Genomic DNA, 14,957 nt, shown 5'->3' with positions numbered 1-14,957 from the left:
CTTCTTTATTTTTTTTTATTCATTAAGATTTCGTCGCCTGTTCTTTCTCTGATTTTGTACAAATTTTTGTAAATTCTTTTACGAAAAAGCAAACAAAAAAAATTAAGCAAGAATAACATTATTCAATAAATTACAGCTTCTTGTGATTTCTTTATTTTTTTTGCGTTTTGATTATTTTGGAAACAAGTTTAATTCAATGAAATGATGGATGAGCGCGCACAGTTTTTCGAAGTAGGTGTCTTCGAGTTTCGATGTAAAGTTTAAAGAGCGAAAAATGTTTTCACCTTTGTCTAAGACTTTTGCGAAACTTGGGAATTCTTCTGGTAAACTGCAAAGTCCGTGCAGAACGACTACGGACATGCCGAAACCGTAACAAGCGAATTTCTTCCATTCGCACATCAACGATTCAAATGTGAATATTTCTGTATCGGCACCTAACAAATTCATCTCCTCCAACAGATAATCGTGGTACAGCTTCAAGTAATACCAAACCAACTCGTAATCATCCTTTTCGCAACATGTGTAGAAGAAGTAACTCAAATCTTGGACAACTGAACCAATCCTGGCCTGTTGAAAATCAATGAAACGGATCGTAGATTGATCCTAAACAAAAACATAAAAATAGATTTCATAATAACATAATTGAAATTATTACATTAATCATGATGTTGTTCTTCCAAGAATCTCCATGAATTACAACAGAGTATTTCGAATGTTTATAAGCGTCGTGGTTGTTCATCACATTAACAACGTGATGCTTAATGAAATCCTGAAATTCTCACGACTTCTGAACGAACGGTAAAACCTTTTCGCACTGCTCCAAAATGCATCCCGTTAATTCACTTTCTTCATTAAACCCTTCCAAATCCTTGTACACGTTCGAGCAAATCTCCTCCCAAACATCCTTATCCTTCTGCTTAACCACCAATGATCGAGCATGAAACTTCGCGAATTCTTTAAAAACAGCTGAAACGTATTTGGAGTCTCGCTTCATGAGGCCGTATCCACTCGCAGACAAATCTTCCATAAGCAGAATTTCGTTATCCTTGTCGACTTTATAGATTTTCGGACAACTTTTGATACCCAATCGAGGTACGATCTTCTCGTAAAAGTACATCTCGTTTAAATATAGTTGGCGCACCTTCAACTGTTGACGGAAAGCGGGATGCGTTGGAGATGATTTCAAGATCAAATTCAAAGAACCCACTTGCGTTCGGATCATATTCGATATAAACCCATTGCAGTGATCTTCGTACCTTAAATTTGGAAGCTTTTCATCAGGAAAGCAACTTTTCAATAGCGACAGACAACTCTGCAGATTGCTCATTTCGTTTCTTCGTGGTAACTTGCTTTAAATAGAAGTAAGAGTGTTATTTCGAGACTGCCGTTCTTATCTGTATAACAACATATTTTGTTCGTTTATCTAATCTATATAATTAAGTTTACTATTTTTATAAAAATGCGCTAGAAACTGTTTTAAAATTTAAGAAATTACTATAAAACGATTATTTGTTTTTTTTCTCATTTGATTCTGCACTTTTTTTAACTCTTCCAAAGAGTGTAGATACAACAATTAGATTGTTTATTAGTAAATGCTTAATGAGGTATCCTTGATCGCAAAACTTCGGTTGTCAAAGGGTGACAAGTCGTTCGCGTTTCGAGATTTACAAAAAAAGAAAACAATTTAAAGAACTATGCGGAATGATGATTTTGCAGATCGTAGGAAGAGGAAATCTTCGTCGGTGACGTTCAAAAATGTAAGCACCTAACGTAAGCTCCGATAATATTAACGTTATTTCTTCTGCAGACAGATGAGATTCGTTATACTAGCTCCTCGGACATTTCCATATTTCCACCATCCTCTACATCACTGGACGATGAATTCACCACTATCGAGGATACGACGAAAACCTTTAAACAGTTCCAATATAAAGCGGGAATGTTGAACCTGATTTCGAAAAAATATGAGGTTCGCTCAGAAAAACACAAATTATTAATAATTTAAAACTCTATTTTTCATCAGAGTTTGGATTACGATAAAATGGAAAACGATGTGCTCGTAAATGCTGAGGAACGTGAAGGATACAAGTACTTTGTTCATAAGAACATCATGCAATGGGTTGTTTTCCTTTTAACTGGAATTTTGACCGCTGCCATCGCCTCCACCGTCGACATAGCCATCGTGGAAGTCTGCAAAGTTAAATACTACTTGCTAGATCCTTGTATCCTTTTTAGAATAATTTCATCAAATCTTACTATAAATTGCAATAATAATAATCCTTAAATGTGATAGATCTAAACGATAATGATATCGGGTTCAATAAGCCGCTGTTTCTTTGGATGTTCTTGAACGTGATTCCAATCTTAATCGGATCACTCATGGTCACTTACTTCGAAGTATTCATATCGTATTTAGTAGATTGGGCGTTTAATTGCAAATATTCTAGCCCATAGCCAGTGGTAGTGGAATTCCTTTGGTGAAATGTTACCTCAATGGAATAGATCTGCCGAGGATATTGGCTTTAAAGACGTTGTTTGTAAAAGCGACCGGATTGGTCTGTTCGATAGCCGGAGGAGTTGCTAGTGGAAAGGTGCAATTTTCTAGTGGAAATCTTAAATTTTTCTAATTATTATTATTAGGAAGGTCCTATGATTCACGTAGGTGCATGCGTCGCGAATTTAGTGAGCAAAGGTAGAATGAAGTTTTGCAACAGAGAAATACACATGTTCAGGTATTTTCGCGACGATCAAGAGCGAAGGGATTTTGTGTCGGCTGGAGCTGCTTCCGGTGTATCAGCAGCTTTCGGCGCTTCAGTTGGTAAACTTTCAACAATCTCTTTGTTTCTGTTTCCTTTGTAATGCGTTCTTTAGGAGGTGTTTTGTTCAGCTTGGAGGAAGGCGCCAGCTTCTGGAATCAGAACTTGACTTGGCGCATATTCTTCGGATCTGTGGTGAGCACCTTCACTGTAAATTTGATTTTATCAGCTTATTACGGCGCCGCTGGTGATCTTACTCATCCCAGTCTCATAAACATGGGTAAATTCACCTTCACCTATCAAATAAGCGAGATTCCGATTTTCGCTTTAATCGGATCTATAGGTGGAGTCTTCGGTGCTCTCTGGAACCACAGTAACTATAAACTTTCTGTGTTCAGATTCAAGTAAGTTTTCTACATTCCATTGTAATCGAAGTGAAATTAAACAATTCTATTTCTAGATTCTTCAAGAAGAAATGGATGAAAGTGACCGAAGCCTGTTTCGTCTCTGCACTGACAGCAGCAATTTCCTTTACCATGGCTTACTTTACCAAACAATGTAGACCTATCACTGAAGGTCATACCATATACACACCTAGGGTAATTCTTATAGATTAAATTGATGAAGAGATGAATGTAATTGAAATTTATAGGCGTTTTGCGAGGACGCAAATGAATATAATTTGATTGCCAGGATGTGGTTGCAAACACCGCAGGCTTCCGTTCAAAGACTCCTCCACGATCCAGCCGACGAATATCCGCTTATCGATTTAGCTATTTTCACTCTCGCTTATTTCTTCTTATCCTGCATCACTTTCGGTTTATCAACATCCAACGGGATCTTCGTACCGTCTTTACTAACTGGAGCCGCTTGGGGTCGAATGATCTCCACCATCTTCATCATGATCTTTCCTGATTATAAGGTAAATAAAATCCATTTTTATTGATTGTTATTTAAACTAATATTTAAATGAACATTTCAGAATAGAGTCGACACAGGAAAATACGCTTTAATTGGAGCGGCTGCTCATTTAGGTGGTTTAGTTCGCATGACTATAAGCTTAACAGTCATCATCATGGAAACCAGCGATAACATATCCTTCAGTTTACCAATAATCATAACGTTGATAAGCGCTAAATGGACAGGAGATTTCTTCAACGAGGTTTATTTTATTGTTTAGATACTCATGAACTTTGTCATTATCTTTGTCTTCAAGGGAATTTACGCTATTCAAATTCGCCTGAAGAAAGCGCCTTTCCTACCATTCGATCCACCTCCAATGACGCACAATATCTACGCCACCGAAGTGATGAATAACAACGTAGTTGGTTTCAGGAGCGTCGAAACTGTGGATTTTCTTTACGAGACGCTAGAGAAGACCGAGCACAACGGATTCCCAGTACTCGAGTTGGAAAATCCTGTTGGTTAACCTTTTTTTTTTAATTACCAATCTATAACGATTACACTGTATACAGGAAGATGATTTGAAGTATGGTAAGATAGTAGGTTTGATACTTCGAGATCAAATACTTCTGATCCTCAAGAAGAAGTGGTTTAGCCACAACATGCACTTGTGGGCCGGCACAGTTACAATGAACATTTTCCGAGACGAATATCTACATAAATATAGAATTGAAGTACATTTTTATTAGATGATCCAAACGTTTTCTTTTCTAATTATTATGTTAATTTAAGGATATTGAATTAACGTTTGAAGAGAAGGCTGAGTATTCTGTGGATTTTAGACCGTTCCTCAATCATTCGCCTTATACACTTTTGAGCGTAAGTGAAAACCACACCAATAATTATTGTTGATCGTTTGTTATTTTTTTTAGACTGCTTCGTTGCCGAAGATGTTCCGACTTTTCCGGGCTTTAGGTTTGAGGCATTTACCAATCGTCAACGATTCCAATGAAGTGGTCGGAATGGTCACGCGCAAGGATCTCGCCAAGTTTAGAGTGTACATCAAAAAGGGCAGGATGAAGCTGCATCAATACATAATCACAGAAGATTAGACTGTACTTTAAGTTCTTTAATATAGTGTGTACAATTTCATGATTTGGCTTATTCATTCGGAAATCGATTCTCAGATTATACGCCTTTGCAACACGACAGAAATATTTCAGTTTCAAGACATGTCGGTCTACATAATCTTAACGTTTATCTTGGTGATTCCACAACTGTCTAAAGCGCAAAATACTCATAGATTTCTAGAGGATTTCTTGCAGAATCGTAACGAATACATAAATGTATTTGATTGTCACAAAAAAGGTAATTTCTATTTAAGATTAGAAATGAAGACAAATAATTGAAGTATAATTAAGTTAAATTGTCTATTGTCTCATGTTTGTTTACTAGATTTGGGTGAGAAACGGTTTTTAATTTCTTCTTTAGCAAAATACAAAATGATTGGTTATTACGACAAATTAAACAATATCACTTTTAATGAAAAAGATTTAATCGTGATCATCTTTAAAGACAACGAAAAGTGCAACAAATTACTAGATGAAGTGAGTCAATTATGAGTTAAGTATTGTTGTTGTAATCCTTGTCAATTTTAGTTGAATTCTCAAAATTTATTGAATTATCCTCACAAAATCTTAATAATAACTGAAGATAAAAATAAGTTGAGTAAGCGATTATTAAATTGCTCAATATATCCAAGCAGCGAAATCGTCGTTGCTGAAGAGTTCAAAGATGGAAACATCAATTTATTGAAAGTTTATAAAACTAACCCTAATGCTTCACTCGGTATATTTATTTAAGATTTAATAATTATATCCTACTATTAAATTGTATATTTGCAGATTGGGAAAATTATGGATTTTGGAGCCAAAATTTTGGTTTAAATTTATCGATTTTGAAAGACTCGACGACTCATCAAAGAAGATGCAATTTCCGTGGCGCCAAATTCAAAATCGCTTTGATTATTGAAGATGAAAGGAGTTTTCAGCATTTCGATGATTTCAAGTTTCATATTCCATTTACCATTGATTTGCAATAGATTAAATCATGTTTTTGTTCTGTAGATTTCCTTGGGTCGATGTTCACACTAAAGAAAACATTGGATCCATCAGCAGAGCTTTAGAGTATTGTAAAATCAGTCCGGAATTTGTTCGTGTGAATAGTTACGAACATTTGTACCAAGAAAATGATGATTTTCTCTTCACAGCCACAGCTCCTTACATGACCAAAGATCTGTTGAAGAAAATAAGTTTTGTGCGCATCCAGGGTTCACCTAAAGTCTGTTACCTGATCAAACGACCACCGAAGTCTTACGTAATTACGATATTCACGAACGCGTTTGATTCTTCTGTATGGTTAGCCATAATCATATGTTTAATTCTCTTGGCTATTTGCCTTTACGGAATACTCAATATTGAAGGAAAACGTGAAGCTGTTTGTATTAATTATAGAAATATTTAGATACTTTTTAAATTTATAATTTTAGATCAAATTTCGTGATTCTTTTAACGCTTTTGATATGGCTCTAATAGCTTTGGAAGCCGTTTGTCAGCAAGGTAAATCTGGTTCAAATGAAGAGCGAATGCTTTAAATCTAGTTCATCTTTAGGAGCTTCAATTGATCCGCGCAGTTATTCAGCTCGTATCCTAGAAGTGCTTATGTTCACAGCCTTCATGTTTCTTTACGTCTCGTACTCAGCCAACATCTTGGTCCTTCTACAATCGACAACAACAATTCATTCAATCGATGAGATGCGTGAGCTTAAGTTCAAGATTGGAGGCATGAACACGTCTTCAATGAAGCATTACCACTCGGTAATTAACGAGTCATTTATTTACTTGTTAAATCTACGTGCTAAATTTAAGGGCATCGGCGAGGATTTGTACCAGAGAAGTATAAACTCAAGCGGAGCTTACTCGATACAGGAGGGAATGGAAAGGGTCAGAGAAGGGCTTTTCGCTTTCTACTTGGAGTCTCATTACTCGTACACTTACATCAAAGAGTCGTACACGGATTATGAGACATGCGGATTGCAACAAGTAGGTGAGAGCTTCGAGACTCGGCTCGGATTCGCCGGGTTTAACAAGCGTTCTCCCTACGCAGAACTCTTCAAAGTTATGTAAGTGAATTGCATGGGTAAAATCTACATTCGTATAAAGATATTAACTTTAACGTAGTTATGTTCTTTTCAGTTTCTTGAAGATGGAGGAACTAGGATTTCAAAGTAGACATTTCAAACGGTATTTCAGGAAACCTGTTTGCTACAGTCCTGGTAGCAGTTTCGACACTGTCGGGATACCAGAGACTTACCAAGCTATACTCGTGGTAACTCTTGGTGTTGTTTTGGCTATTTTGTTATTGTTGGCGGAAATTTTAGCTGCAAAATGTGCGGAGAGGAAGAATCAGAAAAAGAAACTAAATGTTGTTTTCGATTTTAACGATTCTTAATTAGAAGTCTAGACTCAAACTAATTGATGAAAATACATGGAATTTTATACTATAACTAGAAGCTTAAGAATATTGAAAAATCAATAAGAATTTTCATGATTTATTCACAAATCACTAAAGGAAACAAACTAAAATCTACACACAAGAATTGAAATAAAGGAAAATCAATAATAAACTTTTGTTTTTATTAAATTATATTTATTATTATTTTTGTTTCTCAATATATATAATCAATAATACAATTCTTTCATATTTTTCGCCTTTAGTTTTCTTCTCTTAACACACCTTTCCTTTCCTATATTTAGTTTTGTTATCCGATAAAATAAATGAAAATAAAATTGTTATTTACAAAATGAAAAAATTCAAATTTTATATAATAAACTCAATACGTAACAAAGACAAAATAAATGATTCAACAATTTCTTGTACAATATATAATGAATACTTGGAGTATTAATGATTTACATACGAATAAAGTCTTATAACACTTACATATAACAATCCATTTCGGTTTAATTAATTATTTAATTTATTTACTTTTTTTTTAATTTAATTTTTTTATTTGATTCTTATATTTTTTTTTAAAAACGTTCAGGCTTCGAACAACGACTCTTAATTCATTAAGATCGAACTGAAAATATAGTCTATCTGTTGATATAATAAATGTACACTAAACATAATTTGTAAACGTAAAATTCGACTAAGATACATTTTGATTTGTTTGAAACGTAACGAAACGTACAGAAACATACAGTTTATCATACATTTTTAATATAATTGTAACAAACGATATATATTGGCTCGGTGTTAAATATCTTGGATTTTTTCTTATATAACGAAACGTAATGCTTATTTTAACAATGTGTTAATGGGAATGGAAAGAAGAACTAAGAATGAATGAAAGAAAAAAAAACGAGTATTGATGGTAAATTATGTTGGAACGTGTTAAATCTACTTCGACGATGCACGACATTTACTCAGTCGCTGGAACGCGCTTTGACTTTATTGCCTAATAAAAATCCGATGCAAACGCCTTTATTCATGACGTAAAATTTGCGATTCCATTCGGTCGCGGTCCTTCTCCTCTTCGATTTTTCAAAATCGTCTCCCGAATTGCTTCTGCTTTTATGAAGCTCGAGACAAAATGTTGCAACGGTCTTTTGCAACCAATGCCATCGAAATACGGTCTCGTAAAAAAATGAGTTCGCGTTATGAAACGTTTTCCTATTTCTGCATGTTTGCTTTGCATCACCATAAACTATACTTCTGCAAGGATTTATTCAGGCACAAATTTGCTTTTAATATAAAGAAAATCTTTATATACATTTTTTTGAAACTATGTTTCAATAATGTTAGTTTAATACAATTTGATTCAATCCAATTACAAGACTGTCTTTATGAAATTACTATATAACATTTAACATTTAAAAAAAGTGTGTTGAAACCATAGAAAAAGTTGACCATAGATTATGTTGAGAAAGAATCCAGGAAGAATTATACTTAAGTAAATAATTGAAACTTTACTTATTTTATGTAATTATATAATTGTTGTAATAAGTAAGGCAGTAACTATTTAAAAAAATAGAAGAAATATCATGATCAATCCTTTGATTTCGTAATGATAAATATTTTGATTATTTTGTTCTTATTAATATGAAATAATGAATATGTAAATGTCGTTCATCGTGTGTTGTTTATTAATTTTGATTATAAAATTGACGATTTCTCCTGTCTCCCATTTTCATCCGTTTCAATTTAGTTACGTTAGATATGTTTATTTATTTATTTTTCATTAGAATAATAATTTTAAATTTAATTAATTTTCTCTTGTTTTTCCATTAACTCGAACTTAAAAATATAATATATATAATATATTTCTTTTATTTTTTAAGTGAAAGCGTTGTCTATTTATATATATGTGTGTGTATATATATATAAATGAGTGTGGGTGTGTATGTGGGTGGTGTTGGAGGGTAAGAGTTTAAATTTTTATTTCATCCTGGGAATCACTTCAACAATTAGATATAACAACTTGGGGTCTTTGAGGGTGGGTGTCGTGCGAGGGCGTTGCGCTTTCTGCATCACCCTTTGACGAAGAAGGGCTTCGTCGGGGTACGTTTGTAGTTCGCAAGTGTTTGTTTTTTTGGCATGGGGACACTGTTTCAAACGGGTGTAGTCCTGCGCAGCGTATCGGAACGGCCGTTTTTCGAGTTGATGGACACACAACTGGGCACGCGCAAGGGAAGCGGTTGGTCCAGGTCGAACGTGACGAACTCGTGCTCGTTCTGTATGCTGGGGGAGTAGTCATCCGGGACTATGAAGTCGTCTATGATGTCGGCCGTCGTCGAGACGGTGTTCGTCGTGATGTCCCTGGGAAACAGCCTCATGTTTGACTCCCTGTAGCTTATCGTCGGCGGCGGTGGGAAGTCGTAGAAGGTGGCCACGTCCTTGACGGAATGGTGGATGCCGCAAGGCGACTCGTGGTTCTCCTTGCTGAAGAAGTATCGGCGCTGGTGGACGGGCGACGGGTAGTTTGCCGGGACGTGGATGCTGTTCGTGTTGATGTAGGCCTGCGGATGGCGTCGACATGGGTAGTAGCTGTTGTGGTCCAAAGGCATATAGTTGATCATCGTCTGTCTGAGTTTGCCGCCCGCTCCGCCGCCTCCACCGCCATGCTTCAGGTCCTCCAGGTGTTCGCACCTGAACTCGTACTGGAGTTTGTTGATCACCAGGTGCAGCGAGCAGACGCCCGTTAACTGCGTGCAGATGAATCCGAACACGTAGAGGAAGAACGAGAAGCCGTAGCTGTACGTGAAGGCGGGAGGCTGCAGCTGCGACCTCGGCCTCAGCTTACCACCGATCTCTGATTTGAATATCGAGATGTACACTATCAGACCGAAGAGCATCACCAAACCTACAACAAGAAATCCTGAATTACCAACAATCATACATTACAACTTAATTCTTCATATTCTAACACTTTTGTTAAACAACAGAAATTAAAGTAATCTCAATCTTTTAACAGATTAATATAAAAACTTGTAATCTTTATTTTATGTTATATGTTTCTATTATATTTTATACATTTTCATGAAATTTAAAGACAAAATTATGACCTTTCTAATGAGCCTACTACCAAACTTGTATTATTTGTCGTTTTCTTGTAATGTCAATAAAATGTACAATTAAATTTGATTTTGCAAATGTAGCGTCTTCAGATTTTATGTAATTACTCTTTAGCGAAGCATACTATTTACATTGATAAAAGTACAAATTCAATACAAAACTATGACCTTTATAATGAGCCTACTATCTTATTTGTATTATTTGTCGTTTTCTTGTGAGAAGCTATAGAAAGTTGAGCAATGAAATCAAAATAGAATATTTTTCTTTCACATTTTCTTTAATTATTTGCTAACGATTACGTAAATATATCACTAATTTCGTAGACACTCCTCACACTATCATTCTATGACATGACTGCAATAAATAATCACGCGTAATAAATGGAACGCAAAACACTGACTAATTGTTAGAACCTACATCTTCGTACCGCTCGAATGCTGACACAAATCGATCTCAGCTTCCCATTGCAAACGTTCATAGCACAATATGCTTCTCATTATCTTCATTTCCGACTTCACTAAATCATATTTACTCCAACAGTTTCTGTTGCTGTGCCAGGAATTGCACATCCTTCGAGGCATTTCCATAATACTGAACTACATACCATAAATATCATATTTTCCATTAAAATTTTGTATATTTACTAAATTTCTAATAAATTGTTTACTAACATTATTTTTTATTTATTAATACTACAAATTACTACAAAAAATTTCATATAAATTGAAATAATAGTTAATAATTATATTTCAATTCTACGTATTTCTTTAAGAAGTTTTACATTTACCGCAATCGTTACTCTAAACTTGTTTTATGCTTAATAATCCTCTGTGACCGTTAGACAATCTATTTCAAAGGATTCCGCCTCACAATTTATATTTAAATCCTCGAAGATTAAGCAAAGCTGAAGATCTTTTCTTAATTGTCTTCGGTTTACAATGAAAGTATCTCAATTTTTATTTCATCTCAAGGTAACAAAAGGCGGCTTTACTTATTTTGCAAACACATTGATGGAAAGTCTGCATTGGAAGATCGTCGGCGGTAAAATTGGTTTCAAATTAGTAACAAGATGTTTCACTTATAAAACGAAATGGAAAGATGCAACCTGCGGGCGGTTTTACAACGAGCAGGTGATTTCCACTTATGAAACAGGTCGAACTTACCACAACATTATATTTAATTATTTTTTTATTATTATAATAAAAGTTGAAACAAAGATAAAAAAAAACATAATGTAACATAAATCTGTTTTTGTTTGTTATTATTACTGTTTTGTGTCTTTAATAATTTATCTTTCCAATAAATTTCATAATACGAATTGCTTTGATTCACTAATTGTATAACACTGTGAATAGTAAATTTGGTAAGATGTAACAGCTTCTTTTTCGGTGGACAAGTGGACAAACTCGGTGGCAATCGCAAGCCCGACAACCGAAATCCCGGCTTGCTCAAAATCCCGACGTTCGATATACCGACTATATCTAAATCCCGACAATCAAAATCCTGATTATATTGAAATCCCGACAGTGTCTTTTATTATTATAAATTTCTACAATAACATTTTTATGGTAGTCGGGATTTTAATTGTCGGAATTATGGTAGTCGGGATTTTAATACAGCCGGGATTTTGAATAAACGGTCTTTCGGTTATCGGGCTTGCGATATAGACCCGGACAAACTATGTCCGAATTTATGTCTCATAGTAGGAAGAATATGGAAGCACTATAATATTGTATTGTAGTAATAAAATCCATAGCTAAAATGAATTATTCGTCTATTTCAATTAAGAAGTAATATATTTGGAATAATAAACAGTTTGAAGATGCATTTCACCATTTCTTTTGGTATAATCCGATGCAAATAAACAAAAAGAGCGTAGAAGAGGATTCGTTCCAATTTGCATTACATTTCTTGTAATAAATTCTGAAGACTTGGAGGATTTCCAGTCGGGATTACAATGCGTTGAATCAAATGGAAATGATCGTAATGAATCCATGCTGTAGTGCATTATTGTGCGGCTCGAAATAAAAACCATTATTTATCCTGATATTTACAAAGAAAAAGGAAAAACAAACAAGTTTTTATCGTCGATTTACCTGTGACAATGAACGAGACGCTCGAGATGAAGATACACAGCCCCCTTTGTTTCAGACAATGTCCCGCTATGCAGCAACAATAGGCTGCGAATAGGAGGCAGGTTGCACTCGCGAAGAAGAGTATGGATCGAGTCACAGCATCTGGAACAGCAAAAGACATTTGTTTTAGGTCGGGCGAAACGGGATTTAAAGAGGAAGCAAATATCTAGGGATTAAAACGTTTTTCGGATCGGAATTGGGGGTGGATTGTTGTCGGATAACTCACAGGGTATGGCCATGGTCGAGTCGTTCGGATCGGGGCTGTACTCCTCGTTGGTGAAATAATCAATCCTAATGCATTCGTAGAGCGTTTCTCCAGCTGAAACAACAAAAATTAATTAGTGCCTTCGATAATCCAATCAACTCGGTTCGCTTTGAGCAGTTCATTCATTGCGTAATTAAAATAACGGAACGACAGAAAAATACAGTTTCATTGAATTTCCGTAGACGAATTGATATTTCAACATGGTAAAAAGGATGAAAAATATGTTTGTTTTTGATGAAAACTTTACAAATTTAATCATTATTTACAACCTTGATCAGTCATGAAATTAATTACCTAATTACTCTGAATGGGATTAACATCATTTTGTAAAAAAATCTTGGGATTTCTTCCAAAATTTCAATTAAGACTTATTGTTGTAATATCTTCTATAATTTGAAAAAAAAAATACTTCATCTGGGTAAAAATGAAAAATATGTTAGTGTTTGGTACTTAAGTACTCTTAAGCTTTGATTTAAGTTGTTTTCGTGTTGCAATTAGATTTTCAACAACAATTTTGAAAACATATTTACTTTTATAATTAAGTATATTTTGTATATAAGTTCAATATAGAAAACATAACATGTAAGTTCTCGGTGGCATTCGCAAGCCCGACAACCGAAATCCCGACACTGTCTTTTATTATTATAAATTTCTACAATAACATTTTTATGATAGTCGGGATTTTGATTGTCGAGATTTTGGTAGTCGGGATTGCGATATAGTCGGGATTTCGATATAGTCGGGTTATGGTAGTCGGGATTTGGACATAGTCGGGATTTCAAGCGTCGGGACTTTAATACAGTCGGGATTTTGATACAGTCGGGATTTCGGTTGTCGGGATTTTAATATACGGTCTTTCGGTTGTCGGGCTTGCGATATAGACCCGTAAATTATCTATTCCAATTGAAATATGTATATTGGGTTGCATGCAACAACGATCAGAAACTGTTAACATCGGGTTTATGGAAATAGGACGTGATTCAAGGATGAGCACGTTGTAGAGAGGAAGAGCAATAATACGAGATTGCATTTGATATTCTAAATGTTAAACAGAATTATATGATAACTTTAATATGAGAATTATGTAATTACCTTTAAACAATTTCGAAATGTGAAATTCTCATAAAACTTAACTTAAACATTAATATAAATTATTATAGAGAAAAAACATTAATGATTAATTGCTTTTTGTTAATTATTGTATTTAATTAATCAATAAAACAATAACATTTTTAATTAGTTTTTAATTAATGACTAATAAGTAAGTTTGATGAGATTTAGAGATGATTCCTAAGGTCATAATTACTAATTGTAAATTTAATTTCAAATATTCCAATATTTATTTGAATAATGTAATTCAAGTTGCCTATATCAAAATACAATTGAAAAATATTATTTGTGCATAGAAATTAATGAATAACTTATTTATTCATAGTTTAGATTGTATTCATATAGTAATAAAATGACTCGTTTAACGAACGACGTTTCGCATAACGAGTGACGATGAGAAGAGAAGTCCCAGATTGCGCGCCTTCAACATCATTTTCCGGAAATTTTGGATCGGATTAAACTCGTTAAGCAAGGTTCCACTGTATATTATAATTCGTTTGAATGGTGTATGTTATGTTGCCTATGTTGAATTTCAGTAATTAAAGATTTATTTCAGGAAATTTCAGAATAATAAATTATACATGTCAACAATAATTCACACCGAATAAATAAATGTAAAATACAAATAATATATTTATAAACATACATTTTCCACGTCGAAATTACATTCGAAAAATAACAAATGCATACTTGATTTTCATAATTTAATCATCAAAAATAATTGAATTAAATAAAAAACTAATTTATAAAAAAGTTTATTTATATTATAAAAGGTCAAAAACCTTATCGTTGCATAAATTGATTCAGTTGGAATTATAATGTTAATACTAGAAACTTTAAGAAATTTCAACACTAAAAAATATATTAAAATTTTAAGAATTTTTTTCGTGTATTTAATAATTTGTCCAAATTAATCAATTAGTTAAATTTTTTAATCATTTCAAAATGATTATTAACAATTTTTTTTAATTAAATGTTATTTATTTCTATCAAATTCGTTATAAAATTATTGCTAATATTGTTAAAGTAATTTTCGAGGTCGCAAATAGTTTTTAACATTGACATTAAGACGAATCTATGACCTTGAAAAGATTTTTGAACTCAAAATATACTCTGATTCTTCGTTGGTTTTAGCATTGTAATATTTAATTT

The 14,957-nt window shown here is 33.8% G+C and overlaps 5 protein-coding genes across 5 annotated transcripts in view; 2 read left to right on the top strand and 3 right to left on the bottom strand.

The window, feature by feature from the left end:
* Positions 1–149: 149 nt before the first annotated feature.
* Positions 150–761, bottom strand: LOC108567022. Its single transcript, XM_017927206.1, has 2 exons — positions 656–761; positions 150–603 (listed from the first exon to the last, which is right to left on the bottom strand). Exons 1-2 carry the CDS (start codon positions 737–739, stop codon positions 172–174), a joined length of 516 nt encoding a protein of 171 aa, XP_017782695.1. The 5' UTR covers positions 740–761; the 3' UTR covers positions 150–171.
* Positions 762–775: 14 nt separating this feature from the next.
* LOC108567021 lies at positions 776–1,360 on the bottom strand. Its single transcript, XM_017927205.1, has one exon. The coding sequence runs from the start codon at positions 1,325–1,327 to the stop codon at positions 779–781; it is 549 nt and encodes a 182-aa protein (XP_017782694.1). The 5' UTR covers positions 1,328–1,360; the 3' UTR covers positions 776–778.
* Positions 1,361–1,694: 334 nt separating this feature from the next.
* Positions 1,695–4,863, top strand: LOC108566994 (H(+)/Cl(-) exchange transporter 7-like). Its single transcript, XM_017927166.1, has 14 exons — positions 1,695–1,757; positions 1,808–1,969; positions 2,024–2,222; positions 2,294–2,397; positions 2,448–2,591; positions 2,641–2,818; positions 2,872–3,160; positions 3,217–3,355; positions 3,409–3,678; positions 3,739–3,918; positions 3,973–4,176; positions 4,232–4,393; positions 4,452–4,538; positions 4,592–4,863. The coding sequence occupies exons 1-14, from the start codon at positions 1,695–1,697 to the stop codon at positions 4,769–4,771; spliced, it is 2,361 nt and encodes a 786-aa protein (XP_017782655.1). The 3' UTR covers positions 4,772–4,863.
* Positions 4,864–4,891: 28 nt separating this feature from the next.
* Positions 4,892–7,169, top strand: LOC108566993 (glutamate [NMDA] receptor subunit 1-like). The gene is made up of 7 exons (XM_017927165.1): positions 4,892–5,027; positions 5,564–5,726; positions 5,786–6,155; positions 6,208–6,277; positions 6,330–6,535; positions 6,587–6,840; positions 6,914–7,169. Exons 1-7 carry the CDS (start codon positions 4,892–4,894, stop codon positions 7,167–7,169), a joined length of 1,455 nt encoding a protein of 484 aa, XP_017782654.1.
* Positions 7,170–9,095: 1,926 nt separating this feature from the next.
* Positions 9,096–14,957, bottom strand: part of LOC108567058 (voltage-dependent calcium channel gamma-8 subunit) — a 173,785-nt gene continuing 167,923 nt past the window's right edge. The window contains exons 3-5 of the mRNA XM_017927266.1: positions 12,657–12,749; positions 12,392–12,532; positions 9,096–10,083 (exon numbers count right to left, since the gene is read on the bottom strand). Coding sequence (XP_017782755.1) covers positions 9,332–10,083; positions 12,392–12,532; positions 12,657–12,749 — 986 coding nt within the window. The 3' untranslated portion in view covers positions 9,096–9,331. The remainder of the gene's footprint in view (positions 10,084–12,391; positions 12,533–12,656; positions 12,750–14,957) is intronic.

This window comes from Nicrophorus vespilloides, unplaced genomic scaffold, assembly GCF_001412225.1.
Source record: "Nicrophorus vespilloides isolate i.1.1-1 unplaced genomic scaffold, Nicve_v1.0, whole genome shotgun sequence".
Lineage (NCBI taxonomy): Eukaryota > Metazoa > Arthropoda > Insecta > Coleoptera > Silphidae > Nicrophorus > Nicrophorus vespilloides.
This window is presented reverse-complemented; position numbering and strand designations above follow the sequence as displayed.

What these genes read in the sequence shown, in the direction of transcription:
- LOC108567022 (XM_017927206.1), bottom strand. Translation starts at nt 739, where the DNA reads ATGAACAACCACGACGCTTATAAACATTCGAAATACTCTGTTGTAATT. An exon ending in AGAACAACATCATGATTAAT is followed by an intron (nt 604 to 655) that starts GTAATAATTTCA and finishes GTTTTTGTTTAG; the next exon opens with GATCAATCTACGATCCGTTT.
- LOC108566993 (XM_017927165.1), top strand. Translation starts at nt 4,892, where the DNA reads ATGTCGGTCTACATAATCTTAACGTTTATCTTGGTGATTCCACAACTG. An exon ending in GGAAGCCGTTTGTCAGCAAG is followed by an intron (nt 6,278 to 6,329) that starts GTAAATCTGGTT and finishes GTTCATCTTTAG; the next exon opens with GAGCTTCAATTGATCCGCGC. An exon ending in GCAGAACTCTTCAAAGTTAT is followed by an intron (nt 6,841 to 6,913) that starts GTAAGTGAATTG and finishes TGTTCTTTTCAG; the next exon opens with TTTCTTGAAGATGGAGGAAC.
- LOC108566994 (XM_017927166.1), top strand. Translation starts at nt 1,695, where the DNA reads ATGCGGAATGATGATTTTGCAGATCGTAGGAAGAGGAAATCTTCGTCG. An exon ending in CAGGAGATTTCTTCAACGAG is followed by an intron (nt 3,919 to 3,972) that starts GTTTATTTTATT and finishes TTTGTCTTCAAG; the next exon opens with GGAATTTACGCTATTCAAAT. An exon ending in TACTCGAGTTGGAAAATCCT is followed by an intron (nt 4,177 to 4,231) that starts GTTGGTTAACCT and finishes CACTGTATACAG; the next exon opens with GAAGATGATTTGAAGTATGG.
- LOC108567021 (XM_017927205.1), bottom strand. Translation starts at nt 1,327, where the DNA reads ATGAGCAATCTGCAGAGTTGTCTGTCGCTATTGAAAAGTTGCTTTCCT.